Genomic DNA, 16,012 nt, shown 5'->3' with positions numbered 1-16,012 from the left:
TGCCACCCTAGTAACTTGAAAGTACTAATTGAACATAATACAGTTCCTACTGAGGAAGAACGGTCTTCCCAGCATAACTCAAAGGAACTTCTGATATGGCTGTTGGTCAGAAATTGTACCTCGCTGTGTTCTACGGCTGTGTTGTTTTGCTCCCCTTATTTGGTCGAAGGGTGATACATTGCTTGGATGTAAGATCTAAAGCTCCATTAAAGTCCAACTTGTAAAACACAGGGATTTTCTTTTTTTTTTTTTGTTGTCTGAATCAATATGGGCATATTTCCTCCTTCATGGTTATGCAATGAATGAAACTTTATTTTACATAAATACTTCATCTTGTGTATATCCTGGTTTTTTTAATTGCAGTAATCAAGGCATCCATTTGTAATAAAAATTAATACACTGTTATTGGTGTTAAACTATGCATGTTTTCTTTCTGATTAATCATATTGGAGTTGTATTTATTTCCGTTGGGTAAACACTACTGTGTTAAACCCTTTCCCCTGATAAGGATATTTCTTATATATATGCCTGTATGTGGCTTTGGTTTTCTTAAGTGTATATAACACCTAGAAAAAAAACAACTTGGAAGCCTGAAGTCCCTTTTGAAAATATCCTCTTTAGAAAATTATCTCAAAAATTATACTTCAGTATTCCTCTATATGATACAAAAACAAGCTGCAGAAGAGAATCTGAGTTTAAAAAAATTCTGAAGTAAAACAAACCATTTCTGCTTCTTCCTTTGCATCATTTAGCTACATCTGCAATATTCTTGCTTTTGACATATTCCTTCCAGAACCCAAGTCATGTTTTCTATTTTTCTGCAATGTTATTTACCTGATGCTGTGGTAATTTGATGAACTTAATGTATAGCTCTCGTTGTGGTTCTCATTGCTGTTTATTGGTGACGGTGTTTCAGTGATAGCTGTTGCCTTTGGCTGTTTGTAGCACTACATCTCCAGAGGAATGTTGTCTTGTTCTGCACCATTAAACTTCCTCTCACGCAATTTTGGCATTTCCGGTCTTTTTCAGAAGGATAATGGCCTTAGCAACCTAACTCATTTTTTCAGTAACATAATTTAAGAACCTCTGTAAAATGAATGTCATAAAATGAGCAGTGCTAGATCTTCCTCGTTTACTTCAGTCTGTGGCCGTTATTTACTGTTTGCCACATATGTCCAATCAGAAAGGATTGTCTTTAGTGCCCTTAGCTTTCAAATACGTATCAAGGTTCAATGTGATTGTAGACTTTTCAATAGCCGATAGCAATACCATGAAAATTTGTGTAGAAGACTTTTCTGAATTGTTACTTTCACTACTCTGTTGTTGGTGAGGTAGAGGCTTGGACACACGTATACTAACTCTCTGTTTTTGATTGCAGCCAGAAGAGCTGAGAGAAATCATAGAGAAGACGAGGGAGATGGAACAGAACAACGGCCACTACTTTGATACAGCAATTGTGAATTCTGATCTTGATAAGGCATATCAAGAGCTACTTCGATTAATAAACAAACTTGACACAGAACCCCAGTGGGTGCCCTCTACCTGGCTACGATGAGGGAGCAATTCCAAGGGACAAATGGACTTCAATCTAGTAATCTTTCCAAGGAGATTGTGTGTAGCTCTGCCCGATTCCAGTATAAATGTGTGTGAGCTCTAGACCTCAGTGGCTGCATCCTTTGCCAGTGAATTTGCGTATTATTGAAAAAATACGCTCATCAGCTTGTGAGCCGATCTAACTGATCTAAAGATTGTCCAAGTTTTCTTTCTCAGTGGTCTAGAAATGAAGACCTTGACTAAATTCTAAAGCTTTAGATCGATTTTTCTAGCAACTACTTTTATACATCCACCTTTTTTTACCTAGAATCACCCTTATGAAATCAAAGATTTAAAGTGTGTGTGTGTATATACAGTCCATGCTGTCACATAGTTATAAATATGAATGTTATTTAACACTTAACTTAATGACTTTGTGGGATGTGATGGTAGTTCAGGAGCATAATTCTACAGATCATTGGGCAGAGAAATAATCTACGCATGAAAAATGTTAATGAGAAATCTCTCTTGTTCAAAAAATACAGAGAATGAAGATGCCGTTCTGGTCTGGAGCTGCCCTCTGAGGCTTGAGTTAATATTTTAATTCTCAAACATTCCACTTTCTAATAGCACTGTAATTGCAAAATGTGTATAATGTAAATATTTCAATCCTTGTGTCTTTTTAGTCAGACTTTTAAAATCAGATTTGACTGCACATTAATTTTAGGTCCAATCAAAGGTGAATATTGTATTGATCTTTTAGATGTGATATTTTTATGGAATTTTCTTTAAAACATATTGACTGATTGGAGCTGCTGTTTTACACAGATCTTTAGAGAACTTTAGAAAGGCAGAGGTTATATTTTTGTGAAAAATACATAGTTATAAGACATGCTTAAAAGTCAACTTAAGTTCTCATGTTTTATAACAGAATACTGACTAAAATAGACTGATGTGCTGAACATTGTAAGGTAGTGGGTTTTTTTTTTTTAAATCTCTGCAAATGGTTCGTCTTGTGGCTGTTGGTCTAATGGATAACTAACTGGAATTAAAATAGCTGAATGTAGCTACTGTTTTATACCTGGGTATTGTAATTCACTAGCCAACATATTGTCCTGCATTTGCTCAGTACTGCAGTGAAAGTATGTGTAAAACACTGGTAGCTGACTGAGAAGTCACAAGAAAGGGGAATATTTGTAATTGTTAAAACAAACAAAAAACTTGAAACAAGTGAACAAAAGGCAAGGTCTGTCTGTATCCTAGTGTGTTCTGCAAAGCATATCAGAACACCTCTGCGTCCTCAAATGATTCTGAGCTGTGAAGGTTTAACTACTAAGGCTGTGCATCTGCAGTAGGGCTGTTCTATCACTGAAGCTAACTGAATAGTAGTATCTTGGCTGTTTTGCTTTTGGGTAGTGCAAAGAACCTTGACTGTGAATATCACTTAATTTTAGCCATAGTGTTTCTTTGTTCCTACTGGTAAAACACTGGAGTTAGTCAATGTGTAGTTCACTTCTGTCTAATGTTGAAGGATGAAAAAGTAGTTAATTTTTTTTCCATTCTCTAATGCATATATTCTTTCTTGCAATGTTAATGGAACAAATTCACACTCATAGTTAGAGAGCTGAAAGTATCCAGCAGATACAAAGAAATTGTCAGATAACTTTCCTAGTTACTGAACTAACATTCAGTACATTTTTGTTTTGAAAAATGGAAGTATAGAGTGCATTCGTGTCTTGTTAAAAAGCAAAATTATTTGCTAGTTTAATTAGTATTTAGGGCTGAAGAGCAATTAAGCAATTAGTGGGGATAAGTAATGACCCTTCAGAAAGAAATGAGGTTGGAAACTTTAATATCTTTAGTTCAATTCAGTGTTAGCAATAATAACATGCTAGCTGTTGGCCTAAGGGCTGGATATTCAAAATAATGGCTTTTTGCCTCACATTGCAGGCACTTTCTCAGTTTAATCCATAGTTTATGACAACTACAATGTTCAGGTATATTGGATAGTCAGTGTTTCATAGATTACAAAATATTGTATCAATTCTACCCTTTTTTAAGAAAGATGATTGTAGATGTATTAGGCTTTTTGGTATTGACTGTTTCATAGTTGGACAAGAAGGTGGAAAGCAGTAAAATGTGTTGGTTAAGGTACCCTGGCTCAGCTACATACCTACTGTCCAAATTCGTGCAGACACAATCAGCTCAAGATGGTTGCTGAACTGCCTTAGGTATTCAGTCTTCATAAGCAGTGTCAGTCACAGTAAATCATGCCATTAATGTATTTGACTGATGTTTGTCTCCCCAGTTTTCCCAAAATGGTGTACAGAAGCTGGTTTTATACAAATAAGCTTTTGAATGTAGACTTAAAGAATGTTGTTTGAAGTTCAGCTTTACTCTTTTAATTCCCAAGGCACATGGTACTCGCTGACATCTGTGTAGAGGTGCTGTGATGGTTTATAACCAACGCTAGTTTTCTCTTCTGCTGAAAGGAGAGGCTTGAGCAGCACTCAGAAATGAACCTGCTGCCAGTTTGGAACTACCTTGTAAGAAATTACTCTGCCTTCTTTGATGAAGAATGTGTGTTAATTCCCTTGAGAGTAAAAGAGACTATGCAAACTTCACTGGTGAAACTCTTCAACCTTATCACAGGCTTTGTAGTGAGCTGTATCAGACTGAAATGAGGGTATCTATCTGCATTTTTACCAGTACAGATTTAATTAAAAATAAATGTTAGCTGAATTGCATAAAAGAATTTTTGAATGTAATTATATGTGACTTTTTAAAATAAAAGATGGGGAGGTTAATGCCTTAAATAATTAAGGTAACTTTACTGAGACCTGTGGTTAGCCCCACATTGTACTTTTATACTTGTATCTGCACTCTGTATTTTGAGACATCATCAACTGCACACTAATGTAAAAATGTAAAATATTTCTAGATTTAAAATAAATCACTGTACAATTTTACTTCTTCTAGTGGATCTTGGGAGTCTTCTTTCTGCCACTGTGGTGAATGTGTGAAAGATGCTCTTGACCCATCAGTGTCCTAGAGGATGTTCTCTGTTCCTTCTGACAGCATACATCCAGTGGAAGAGGTAATAACATGTCCTCAGATCTACAGTTTCTCTCTTTCAAGCTCAACCTGTATCTTCCAACAAAGTATGGATGATTTATTCAGCTGTGCTGCCTTTCAGCTTCCAAAGAGAAATGTTTTTGTGCTTCAATCAGTTATAAAATGACTTTTAAAAGGTGTTAATAGAAATTCATTTCCTTGCAGTTACCCTGCATCTGGAGTTAAGTGCTGGATCATGTTTAAAACAAGATGCTTACCTTGAAGAGACTAGTAGTACTCCAGACAGCGTACTAGGGTTATTGCTATGGCACGTGTTCAGTTTGCCAATTGTAAACCCATGTCTTTAGGAAAACAGCCCTTCAAACTCAGCAGCTCTCCGTGACAGCCTGCTTATCAGACACTTTTCCTAGGCTCCCCTGATCAGCAACGGATGTGAAGAATCACAGAAGGGATGCGTTACTGTACATTCAACCCCGCCTTGCTTGCCAACCTACTGGTTGCAATGAAGATTTGGAGCAACATCTCACTGGATAGTTGAGAAGAGTTTGTGTGTGTTTGTGACAGGAGGGAGCCACTTCTCCTTGGTTACTTATCTAAAGCATTAGTAAAGGTTAAGTGAATGTGGGCACAGGCTGAAAAGAGATGTGCCCAGTCTGGGTTCTAAGTTGGGGGTAGGGGATGAAGCAGAGGTCAACATGACAAGCTTTTAAGACCACCATCTTCTAGCAAATTGAGCCAGACACCAGACATTTAACACTTACAATTTTTACTTCCTTCTAGCACAGACAGTACACAAGTTGGCAGAACCTCTAATCAAAAACATAGATGTTTTAAGCCAATGGTAACAATCGTGCAACAAAAATAAATCACAGAAGACTGTGGATTTCATCAACAGGTTAGAAAACCAGAGTTGTCTTTACTGACATCTGACTTCAGCTGTACCGATACCTGCTTTAAGCAACTTGAACATTAATAGTTCAGCAGTAAAAAGTGTTACATGCATCTCCTGCCCTAAATAAGATTTTTCCTCTGCTTACACAAGGAAGGGGAGCAATTAAAGAGGAACCTCATTAGGTAAATCCAGAGCCATCCTGCAAAAACCACACCTATGGACAATCATTCCTACTATGTGAAGAAACAGGCTGAATGCACAGTAGAAGGCTTTCCTGACAGTAAAGCACCTGACTCATATCTCCTTTTCCTCGTATGCTGCAGTCAAGTTCCCAGATTTCTAATCTCCCAGGAGAAATCCACAATCCATTCAATTCAATATTTATACACCAACTGAGAAGCCACGTAAGTATAATTTAGGCAACGTGTCCTGAATTATATTGCAACTGGACCTCCTGTATTCTGGGTCCCCTGCTCCATATACAACAACTGTGCTGGGTTACTCAAAGAGAAGGTCTCCATCCTTCTCTTCTGCTAAGAGATTGGCTGGTTCGTGTTCCCCACCAGCAGCCCGCCGCAGCTCCCGTTCTTTCTCAGATTTTTCTTTCAATACTTTTTTCTTTTCCTGGATCTTCTTTAACCTGTGAAGAGAAACGTGGTTTATCTGTGAAAGCAAACATGGTGTTTTCATAAAACAGGCTAGCAGCAAAGATGCCATATAACTTGGATATGGTAAAGCTGCCTGGAGAAGGTCCCCAGGAAACAAAAATCCTTGTAACAGATGGCAAAAGGCTTTTATTGCTAGCTGCTGCCATTGAAAACCTTCATCTCTGCAGATTAATGTATTTCTTCATCTAAACAATAAATTATATTCTTGACCTTAAGCACTGCATTATACAACTTTGCTTGTCTTTAATGAAGTTAATTTAATTCTCCTTTAATTCATTTCAGGCTTGCTTGACATCTTTGCTTCAGGTAGCCCAGAACACTGACCTCTATGGCAGAGGTGTCCTTAAAGCAGAACACCTCAGTGTACTGTATCACATCATTCCCTCTGCAGGAATGGTAAGGACAACTATGTATGTCCTAGTGGTAGGGATTCATTTGTAACTTTCAGACAAGTAACTGCAGATCTCCAAGTGCCCAGCTCTGGAATATCAATGTGCATAAGAACCAGGTCATGTTTAACAGTGTTTGCTGCCAGATTTGGTGAATAGTTCTCCTCAGTCCCTTCTGAGGAATGGTGTATTTGAGAAAGAGACCAGTCTAGTCTTGTTCCAGATATTTACCTGTAGAATTCCTCTCGTTCTCGTTCGTCCAGTTCTGTGATGATGTAAGAAAGAGTGCGTTCGATCCTGGGAATAATCACTAAAAAAATATAAATAAGGAAACTTTTGGGCTCCTGTTATGTTAGCCATTTGTCTAATGCAGTGCACAGATGGTTGTTTAAAGTCCATCTAGTAATTCTTTTGGCTAGGGGAAATTTATATGTCTTTCATGGAAGATCATGCTGTTTCATTATGGACAAGTACATGTCATTATTTTCTTCATTAAGTCCAGGACTAAGCTAGGACTCCGAGCATCACAGAATCTCCCACAGCATGTTCTTTTGAAAGCTACAATGGAATCAGTAAGCACTGATCCCTGATTGTTTATAAGGTTCTTTTTCCCCATGGAAGTGGTTAAAAAAATCCTGCAAGAGGTGGGCAAGATTTGAATTAAAGCTATGTTCTTCCATCAGGTTCTTTCAGACACTTCTGTTCAATATGGCACTTCCACTGACAGAATGATGATCTCTGAAAAAATCCATCATGAAAACAAATATCCAAATATAACACCCTCACAAGGGAAGAGATATAACATTCAACAAAGCTTTAACACCCAACTGGGCAAACTATGTGTCAGAAACACTTTCTGAAAGGAGAAAGCTGTTACCAGCACTACCAAAGTTAATTTGAAGGCTGCGGACGAAACCTTTTCTACAGTCAAATTTGCGGAGTGATAAGGTGCAGATAAGGCCTGTACGTTCAAAGGAACCAGTCTATGGAAAACAGTACTGAAAAGGCCAGTTTAGAATAACATACTGAACTAAGCTATTGCATACACGCAAAGATCATTAAATCTGAGCTATCAACGACTAGGAAAGGCACTTGAAATGATGAAAAGCACCCTGGATACTGCAGCAAAAGGAATCGCCGCAATATTGTACATAGGTAATACTTAAGAAATTGCAAGAAACAAATTTACAAATAAGAACATGAAGGATAAGCAATTCAGATGAAAGAAAAATACCAGAGTATTGATGTTAGGACCGTTCCATTTCCTGTAACACAAACCTGAATAGGTTACCAAGATTTCTCTCTGGATGCCTACTCTGCAATCCCATCCAAAACCAACAAAATTCACCAGCTCTCCACTGGATGCCACCATTACAGTTTTAAAAGCTATTATGCTAGCTATCGGAACATCTTCACACACAGAAAGATCCTGTCTTTTGTTTCTAGTCAACAGACTTGACCAAATAAGTCAAAGTCACAAGCAGACTCCAGAATGTGTTTGTGCAATCTTTGTTCTATAGGTTCTCAATGCAGCTTCCTGATTACTTTCTCATGTTTGCATATCCAGTCCATTCCATTGGGCTTTTAATTTTTGTTCTTACTTGCAATATGCTTTATTATTATGCTTTCTGAAGAGTTCTTGAACTGGTTAGAAATTCTAACAAGAAAGCAGTCAAAAGAAGATTGGCTTCCATGACCCTGCTCCTCATCCTACATGGAGACAGAAATATATGACGCATCCCAAATGGAAAAATACTCACCATGTTCAATTGCATTCACACGTCTGTTTGTTATTTTAATGGCTTCATCCAAAGTAATAAAGGATGTCTGATGGAATAGGATTAAATAATTAATACATAATAAGGTAAATTCAGCATTTCCATCAATTCTATACACAAAGCCAAATAGCACTTGAAAGCCAAAGCCTATAATGTAGCATTACAGACTACATTCTTGATAGAAACAAAATTTTTTCTACTAATGTCAGTAGCCTGCTGAACACTACACATCAGCAGTTACAAATACCAACTCTCCAAATAAAGTTTCTTCTTAGCATTAAGGAATGAGGACTTCTTGGAAGCAGTAATAGAACTGTGTTTTATGGCTGAAAAAGGTTTGCAACTTTACAGCGCTAGGACTAAAGCAGTATAATACAGCTCAAAGTATCATACTACGAAGACTATTTTACTTTCGTTTCAAAACAGCGAGAAACCAACGATCTCCTTCTTTTTCTTCCTCCCACCAACCTGTAAGGAGGCCAGTTCCACAAGCAGCTCCACAGCTTTGGCATAGTTCCTCTTCAGCTTAGCCAGCTGTTCTCCACCTCTGGCCAAGCCAGTCAGCTCATAGCCTGAAAAAACCCCACAAACCACCAAGTAGTATTTGTTGCTATTGCTACTATGGTGTTTTCTTACTAGATGAAGATTAGTACTTTACAGACTGCAGGAATACAGATGGCTCAGCAAATGGTAAGCTAAGGCCTTTGTCCATTAACAAATTGTCTTTATAGCGGTTTATGTTACTATAGATCATTGTTGTTCATGTCCACAGTAAGACCGACCAGTCTCAAAACCTGGTAATTGAAGACAAGCTGCCTCCTCATCTGAAAAGTTCACTGATTTAGGAAATTAAAATCCATTATAGTCTCTAATAATCCCTCCGTGTCACAGGAACAGGGAAAAGCATCATAGAGTAAGTAAGTACACCTATGCCTATGATGTCAACTGACTTACCAACAAGACATGACATGATAAATGTTTTTGTATTAGCATAGAATAGCCTTAGGTATATGCAAGATAGAAAATGCTTGTTTTGCACTTACTGTCGCCTCCTTCCTGGTAATGCTCAAAAACTGGCAAGGTTACACCTGACAGAAGTGAACAAGAATGCAGGTAAGAGACATAAAGGGTTACAGATTTATTAAGTACAATTCACTTTTACCCCATTTGCTTCTAATAAATTATGTAAGCTCAGAAGTTTGGTTTCCAAAATCTTCCTATATTGCTTGGAATGATTAAGTCATGCTGGTTCTGACATCTTAATATGAAAATTCAGAATTGTATTGAGATCACAAAGATCTAGGCAAATGAAAAATTCAGGGAAGCATTACAGTTTATTCAGTGTTCAGTTTTATCCCTGTGCTTAAGGAGTATTTTTAAGCATTCAATCCTCATTTATCTTTCTTGTTTTCTTCATAGACAATTACTGATATTTAATTTCCTGAAACTTACTTAATTTTTGATACTTAATTTCCTAATGTATTTTTCAGTAAAGCTCTACGGAAGTTATTCTTTGTCTGAAAATCTAGAAATTGGACTGCAGGTTACACACACTCATTTAATTTTATGAGAGGTAAATAACTAAGTATAAAAATTATCTGCTGTATGTGAAAAAGACCAGCAGATTACAAGTGTTCCTACTGTGTGTTTGGATACATTCCTGCATATTTCAGAGTCTACTCCCACAATTAACTTAAGCGTTGAAATACTCATAGTCTAGAAAAATCACCTGCTACGTTGTCTTTTTTAGTTCTGATCTTGACTTGAGCTTTGTTCACATTTTGGATCACAGTGGTACTGTAAGGAAGAAAACATAGATCTTATTCAGGAAAGGTGAAGTGGCTCATTAAGTCATTAGATACAAGATGAAGCAGTTATCAAATAGCTGTAAAGATTTGGAGATTATCTTCAGCTCAGTTCTCTCTGCAATTTATTGCGCAGACTTCGAAGCTAACACAGAAGCTTTGAAAGAAACAGGTTTCCAGCAATGTTTGGAAATGTACAAGATGCAGAGTCTGTGAAATGTAACTTTAGAAATTTCTTAGACCAAGCATACAAAGCATAGCCAAAAACTAGACAGTTATCTGGCAAATTACTTTAAAATATTTTAATAACATTGAGTCTAATCAACCTGTGGGACTTTTTTCCCCAATAAAAGTGAAGGAGTCTTAAGGCTTTAATGCAGACCAACGCCACAACATTTTGTTTATTTGAGTTTGTATGTATTTGTTCTTTCAGAACAGTTACAAGTTTGTTTATCCGCTAACTCTATCATATTGACAAACTTAAGCTTGTACAACAATCATGAAGAATTCTGAAGTGTCTTAAGGTCTTACAAGAACAGGCCACTACAGCCAACTCTTCTAGTGAAGTACAGTTTGCTTACAGGGTGGAATCTGACTACTGTTTACAGCTAAACACTGTGACTGGTTAGGTCAGGAAACAGCACCCCATCCAAATGAAAGGGCAAAAAGACTTTTCTCCAGCAGCACAGAGTTTACCGCTGTGTCTGATCACTTGGTTCTTCCCCGTTAATCGCTAGTACCATCTGCTGAATCAGTAACACTTGCCCAACTTTATTCCACAAAATCTACACCCACTTGAATGAATTACACAAACACTCTAGTTAGAACTGAAATTTACTAAAATACCATGAAAAAAATACCCAACTGGAGGAAAAAGATTTGTTTCCCCTTTCACATACAGCCCTTGCTAGCCCGGATGAGATGAGAGGTCGATGATACAGGAGGTTAGAACAATTAGTAAAATTTCTGTATGACTTACTAGAAGAAAATCACTCACGTTACATCCGGCCCTCAAATTCACAAGAAAGATCAAAATAATAAATGGTCCAATACTCTGCTATAAGTTTTTGTTTCCCTACGTTTTAGATTCCAAGCTGCAAAAAGCAACACCTTCTCAAATCAAGGATTTTTGTGTAAAGTAAGTTCTGTTAATCTTTCCACTTTGTTTAGCTTCTGATGGAGTACACATTTTCATCATGCAAATTATCTCTCACCTTCAGTGATGTCTCCCACCTTTACCTAATGGAATTCAGTTCATCCTGTACTACTTTGTTCACTGTCTTCTTTTTTTTTAACCTTTTTAAAGTGCATTTAAGAATTTTACTTTTTTTCCAAAAAAGAAATCAACCATTTGCTGATCACTCTTTCCCATGGGTAGGACATCCACAAGGTCAGCAATCCTCACCTGAAATCTCCTGCTGTAAACTTTGCCTCAGCAAGTGAAAAGGCAGCTTCTCTCATCACCTCACCCATCAGCATCTTAGTCTGTTTTTTAAAAGAAAAGAAAAAAAAAGAGGCAGCAAACACAAGGCACATCATCATTACTCCTTTTCCAGGATAAATAACGAACAGCATAAAGAGAAGAATGAGAAATTTAAGAGAGTGAGAAAGTCCTGTATGGGTAGTTTACTCTCAAACTGCAAATCGTAATTCCCAGGTGACTGGCAAAAAAAGAAATATTTCCGCTGTTTCACTGACCCAGAGTAGAACTCACAGAAATAGAAAAAGACTGGTCTGTCTTAAGAATCATAAAATTCTACTACCTGGGGGTTAAATCACAACAATAAAATGGCTCAGTAGGAAAACACTCTTACTTCATATTGTACTGAATACCGAGACAGCTGAAGTTGTTTTTCAACGTACAGAAGTATGTGGCTTTGTGAACTGCGCTCTCCTCCTACTCCATTTTTGATTGATTTTTACACATTTGAAGCCTTTGTAGCTAAAAAAAACCATGCTATTGAGAAGCAAGAGCCTTTGTGTATTAGGCAGTCTATAGGAAACAAGAGACAGAGTGCCAAGAGCTTGTCTACAGCATGACAACAAAGCACTACAGCTAACCATGGATATCATAGCAGTTCCAGCCAACGCAGTACAACCAGAACCCAGCTAGTACGGCAGAACAGAACAAGCCATATTAGGCTCTACTGACTATCTCAGATTTGTCGTTCATGTTGCAAAGGAAGGAGGACTCAGTGTTTCTTCATAAAGGAACAAGTTCCACCTGGACAAAACTTCTCCTTTCTAGTGTATCTGGTCATGCAGGAAACGTTACAGATCTGCAGTATTCTCCCACGCTAAATAAAGCAACAAAAAAGGGGCTATAGAACATGTTAAATCTCCTCTGAAAGTATTTTGCAGCATCAGAGCAAATTCCCTGTAATGTAGAAGAGATGATAGGGAACTCGGGACACACAGCAGAGCCTAGGACTAGTTGGAAAGAGGTGAAGAATATTAACTCTTACAAAAATTCTATATCACTGCAGCCAGGAAAACATAATTCTGCTCATCTGTCCTCAATAGCCTCACTTAGAAAAAACAGGTATCCACAAAGTTGTCCTACATTCCAGCCTACCTAGTGAAGTTAGCAGAACAGAAGTGCACAACTGACAGAACATACAGATTTCAAAGAAAGTAAGCCAAACAGAAGAAAATTCTGATTTACCTACCTCAATAATTTTCTTAAGGATCTGCCTGAATCGAAGTGTCAAAGCATCAGATTTTTTCTTCAAGAGGTTACGACCTGTTTGGGCTCCTTTCAAACGCGCCTTCATGATGGTCTGAGCCCTGTTAAATAGAAGAATAAATAAAAACATCCTGCATCATCTGAAGGGGTTAGGAAAAAACTTATGCAAAGTTTCCTGACACGGACATGACTGAAATTACGAAGCAACCAAGAAAACATCAACACAGGATGGCCAGTTCAGGATAGAATTTTATATTCCCATTTTAAATCAAGGAAATTTATTATATTTATCTCCATCATCAATGAAAATTACAAGGTTATTATCTGCAAAGTCAAAGGTCATAGAAAATTGACAAGTCATTTTTCAGCGCTTTCATAATAGGAAATAAGAGTTTTCATTTTTCTTGATGACTTACAAGTACCAGAAATGCACCAGAAATCAAACTACCCCAAATGTCCACTGTCAGTGTGACACCGGTATTGCTTTTAAGCTTTCACTGCTATGTCATCTTCTCAAAATCAGACCACACAGCAAATTCTTCGCGTGATCATAACTGTTGGATGCTGTGTTCTGATTTTACAGAGCAACAAGATAACAGCAGCTGTACGTTCTGGTTTAAAGAAAGTCAGAAAGTACCATGATTCCACGTCTTCATATGCTGCGCAGGGGACTTACAAGCTATTTAAGACAATCAGAAGTAGCACCAGTTTAAAACAGACATTAGTAAACTAGCTGTAGCATTGTATATCCTTTAGTTCCAATAGCACGCTTAGAGCTTTCTCATACAGAATTAGGAACTGAAGAAGGAGCCAAACCTTGCTTCCCTGTCTGCTGTGGAGTATATTTTAATTTGAAGAATCTTTTTGATTTAAGACAACTAGAATAGCAGGAGCTATACTACAAAAACCACAACCTGTGCTAATATAAGCTACCACTTTGTACATGCAGTCACTACACACAAAGGACAATACTCCAGTCAACTCTGTGTGAATAGAAGCCTTATACACTTCCTCTCTGACCTTGGAAAAACTAAGTATAATTAAGATTCTGCCTACACATTGGAATCCACTACTTTCCACATCTACTGGCGTGTGATGAGAGTAGCTCCATTAATGTCTACCAAATACTTATAACTGAAAAGCACAAATACTTTCTGAATGTTTATGATAAAAGAGTTAAAGAGTAAAAAGGCAGCTTTACTTTCACAACAGGCAGGTCTCTGTCACCACCTTGAACTAGTTCACTCTGTTCATCACCTGCCAGAGACGGTCTGACCTTCTAGTTCAAGCAAGATTTCACAGCCTCTGAGCGTCCACTAAACAAAGTCTTGTTTACTGTCAAGGAGACTTTACTGTCAAGGAGACTAGGCAGCTTCTGTAATTGATCATATCCAGCACAGAAGAGGCTATACCAGCAAGCCACTTCATAAAGAAAGAAAAAAAAAAAACACAAAAAACCCCCCAGACCTTGTGAAATCCTGTTCTGTCAGTTAACAAAATAAAAAAACAAACGTTGCAGAGGCAGGCCATCTTTATTTTACCATCCTAATTACATTCCTATCAAAACATCACCCACATTACTGGTCTATTGCCTCATTTGAAACAGGGCTTCTAAATATTAAGCCTTTGTATATCACCACCTTCTTGCCACAATGACATATCAACTCACAAAACCACATACTTTTAAAAAGTGACTGAAGTACCTCCTCCTTGGACATGGAAACTGAATGAAAAGTGCACTATCGAAGAGCAGGAGTGAAACCAGATGGCAGCATATGCAATAATTTATTTCTGAACTAAGTTTCAAAACAGAACCTTTACCATGTAAAGTATTAATCTTGCCATATAAACTGTTACTTCATATGTCCTGAGCTCATACATGGGGTAATAATTAGTATTTTACATTTGAGGTTTTCTGTCCTGCAAGGCACCTTTTTATAAAGACTACAGCCAGGCATCAAACCAATTTTGTGCAAGATTTGAAACAGCCTTTCACCTTGAGGCAAAGTCTTTCTGTCCTGGAGAGTTCTGAAGAGAAACTGAACAGCATTATTAAAACAGCAATTTTATTAGCAGATCAGTTTCACTTGTTTGTCTTCGTTCCAAAGTTGGCAGCTTTTTAAGCCTTGTCAGGAGACATCTGACTTCATGACAAATAGTCTGCTGTCAGGATCTGGAAAATGACTTGACTGTCCACTGTACTTTACACATTTTACTTCCTTTTTTTTTAACACTTTATGGACAAGTATAGCAGTATTGTGAAGAAATTTTTTCTAATATCCCATCTAAACCTCCCCTGGCACAATCTGAGGCCGTTTCCTCTTATCCTTTCGCCTGTTACTTGGGAGAAGAGACCAACCCCCACCTGGCTACGACCTCCTTTCAGGTAGTTGTAGAGCGCGATAAGGTCTCCCCTCAACCTCCTTTCCTCCAGGCTGAACAACCCCAGCTCCCTCAGCCGCTCCTCGTAAGACTTGCTCTCCAGACCCCTCACTGGCTGCATTGCCCTTCTCTGGACACACTCCCGCACCTCAATGTCTTTTTTTGTAGTGAGAGACCCGAAACTGGACACAGTACTCGAGGTGGGGCCTCACCAGTGCCCAGTACAGGGGGACGATCACTTCCCTAGTCCTGCTGGCCACACTATTTCTCACACAAGCCAGGGAGCTGTTGGCCTTCTTGCCCACCTGGGCACACTGCTGGCTCATATCCAGCCGTCTGTTGACCAACACCCCCAGGTCCTTTTCCGCCGGGCAGCTCTCCAGCCACTCTGCCCCGAGCCTGTAGGGTTGCACAGCGAACATGCCGGAGCCCACCCGGAGAGTTCTGCCTCTACGGCGCCTTGCCCGGCCCCGGCCCCGGCCCCGAGCCCCCGCCGCGCCCGCCTCGCCGCTAACCCGCCCCCGCCGCTGTGCTCGGGGCACCGGCCCGGCCCAGCCCGGCCCGGCGGGCACTCACATCCGCGAGGGGAAGATCTCGATGCGGTCCTTGCCCGACATGGTGGCGGCGGGGCCCGCTCCGGCTGTCGCCGCTGTCACCACCGCCGCCGCCGGCCTCACGTGACGCGGCGCCGCTGTCCCCGCCCCCGCGCCAGGCGGCGCCCCGGCGGAGGGAGCACCCGGATGCCTCCGCGGTCCTCCCCCCGCCCGCCTGTCGCCTGCCGTCACGTGTCCCCCGGCAAAGGGA

The 16,012-nt window shown here is 39.1% G+C and overlaps 2 protein-coding genes across 4 annotated transcripts in view; one reads left to right on the top strand and one right to left on the bottom strand.

Moving 5' to 3' along the window:
• PALS1 (protein associated with LIN7 1, MAGUK p55 family member) overlaps nt 1-4,501 on the top strand; it is a 57,136-nt gene extending 52,635 nt beyond the window's left edge. For all 3 annotated transcript variants that reach the window (XM_074584911.1, XM_074584909.1, XM_074584910.1), the window contains one exon: nt 1,379-4,501. In XM_074584911.1, coding sequence (XP_074441012.1) covers nt 1,379-1,555 — 177 coding nt within the window. In that variant the 3' untranslated portion in view covers nt 1,556-4,501. The remainder of the gene's footprint in view (nt 1-1,378) is intronic.
• Nucleotides 4,502-5,357: 856 nt separating this feature from the next.
• ATP6V1D (ATPase H+ transporting V1 subunit D) lies at nt 5,358-15,994 on the bottom strand. The gene is made up of 9 exons (XM_074584908.1): nt 15,785-15,994; nt 12,810-12,927; nt 11,546-11,625; nt 10,065-10,132; nt 9,379-9,423; nt 8,804-8,907; nt 8,318-8,384; nt 6,789-6,867; nt 5,358-6,140 (listed from the first exon to the last, which is right to left on the bottom strand). The coding sequence occupies exons 1-9, from the start codon at nt 15,823-15,825 to the stop codon at nt 5,999-6,001; spliced, it is 744 nt and encodes a 247-aa protein (XP_074441009.1). The 5' UTR covers nt 15,826-15,994; the 3' UTR covers nt 5,358-5,998.
• Between the last annotated feature and the right edge of the window lie 18 nt (nt 15,995-16,012).

The sequence above is a fragment of the Larus michahellis genome, chromosome 4 (assembly GCF_964199755.1).
Source record: "Larus michahellis chromosome 4, bLarMic1.1, whole genome shotgun sequence".
Classification (NCBI taxonomy): Eukaryota; Metazoa; Chordata; class Aves; order Charadriiformes; family Laridae; genus Larus; species Larus michahellis.
Note: the sequence above shows the minus strand (reverse complement) of the source record. Positions and strands in the feature narration are given on the sequence as shown.

Excerpts from the sequence above, each read along its gene's own strand:
- ATP6V1D (XM_074584908.1), bottom strand. The coding sequence starts at position 15,825 with ATGTCGGGCAAGGACCGCATCGAGATCTTCCCCTCGCGGAT. Across the intron at positions 10,133-11,545 it reads TTTACAGCAGGAGATTTCAG|TACCACTGTGATCCAAAATG; the intron begins GTGAGGATTGCT and ends TCTTCCTTACAG. Across the intron at positions 6,868-8,317 it reads TGTGAATGCAATTGAACATG|TGATTATTCCCAGGATCGAA; the intron begins GTGAGTATTTTT and ends ATATTTTTTTAG.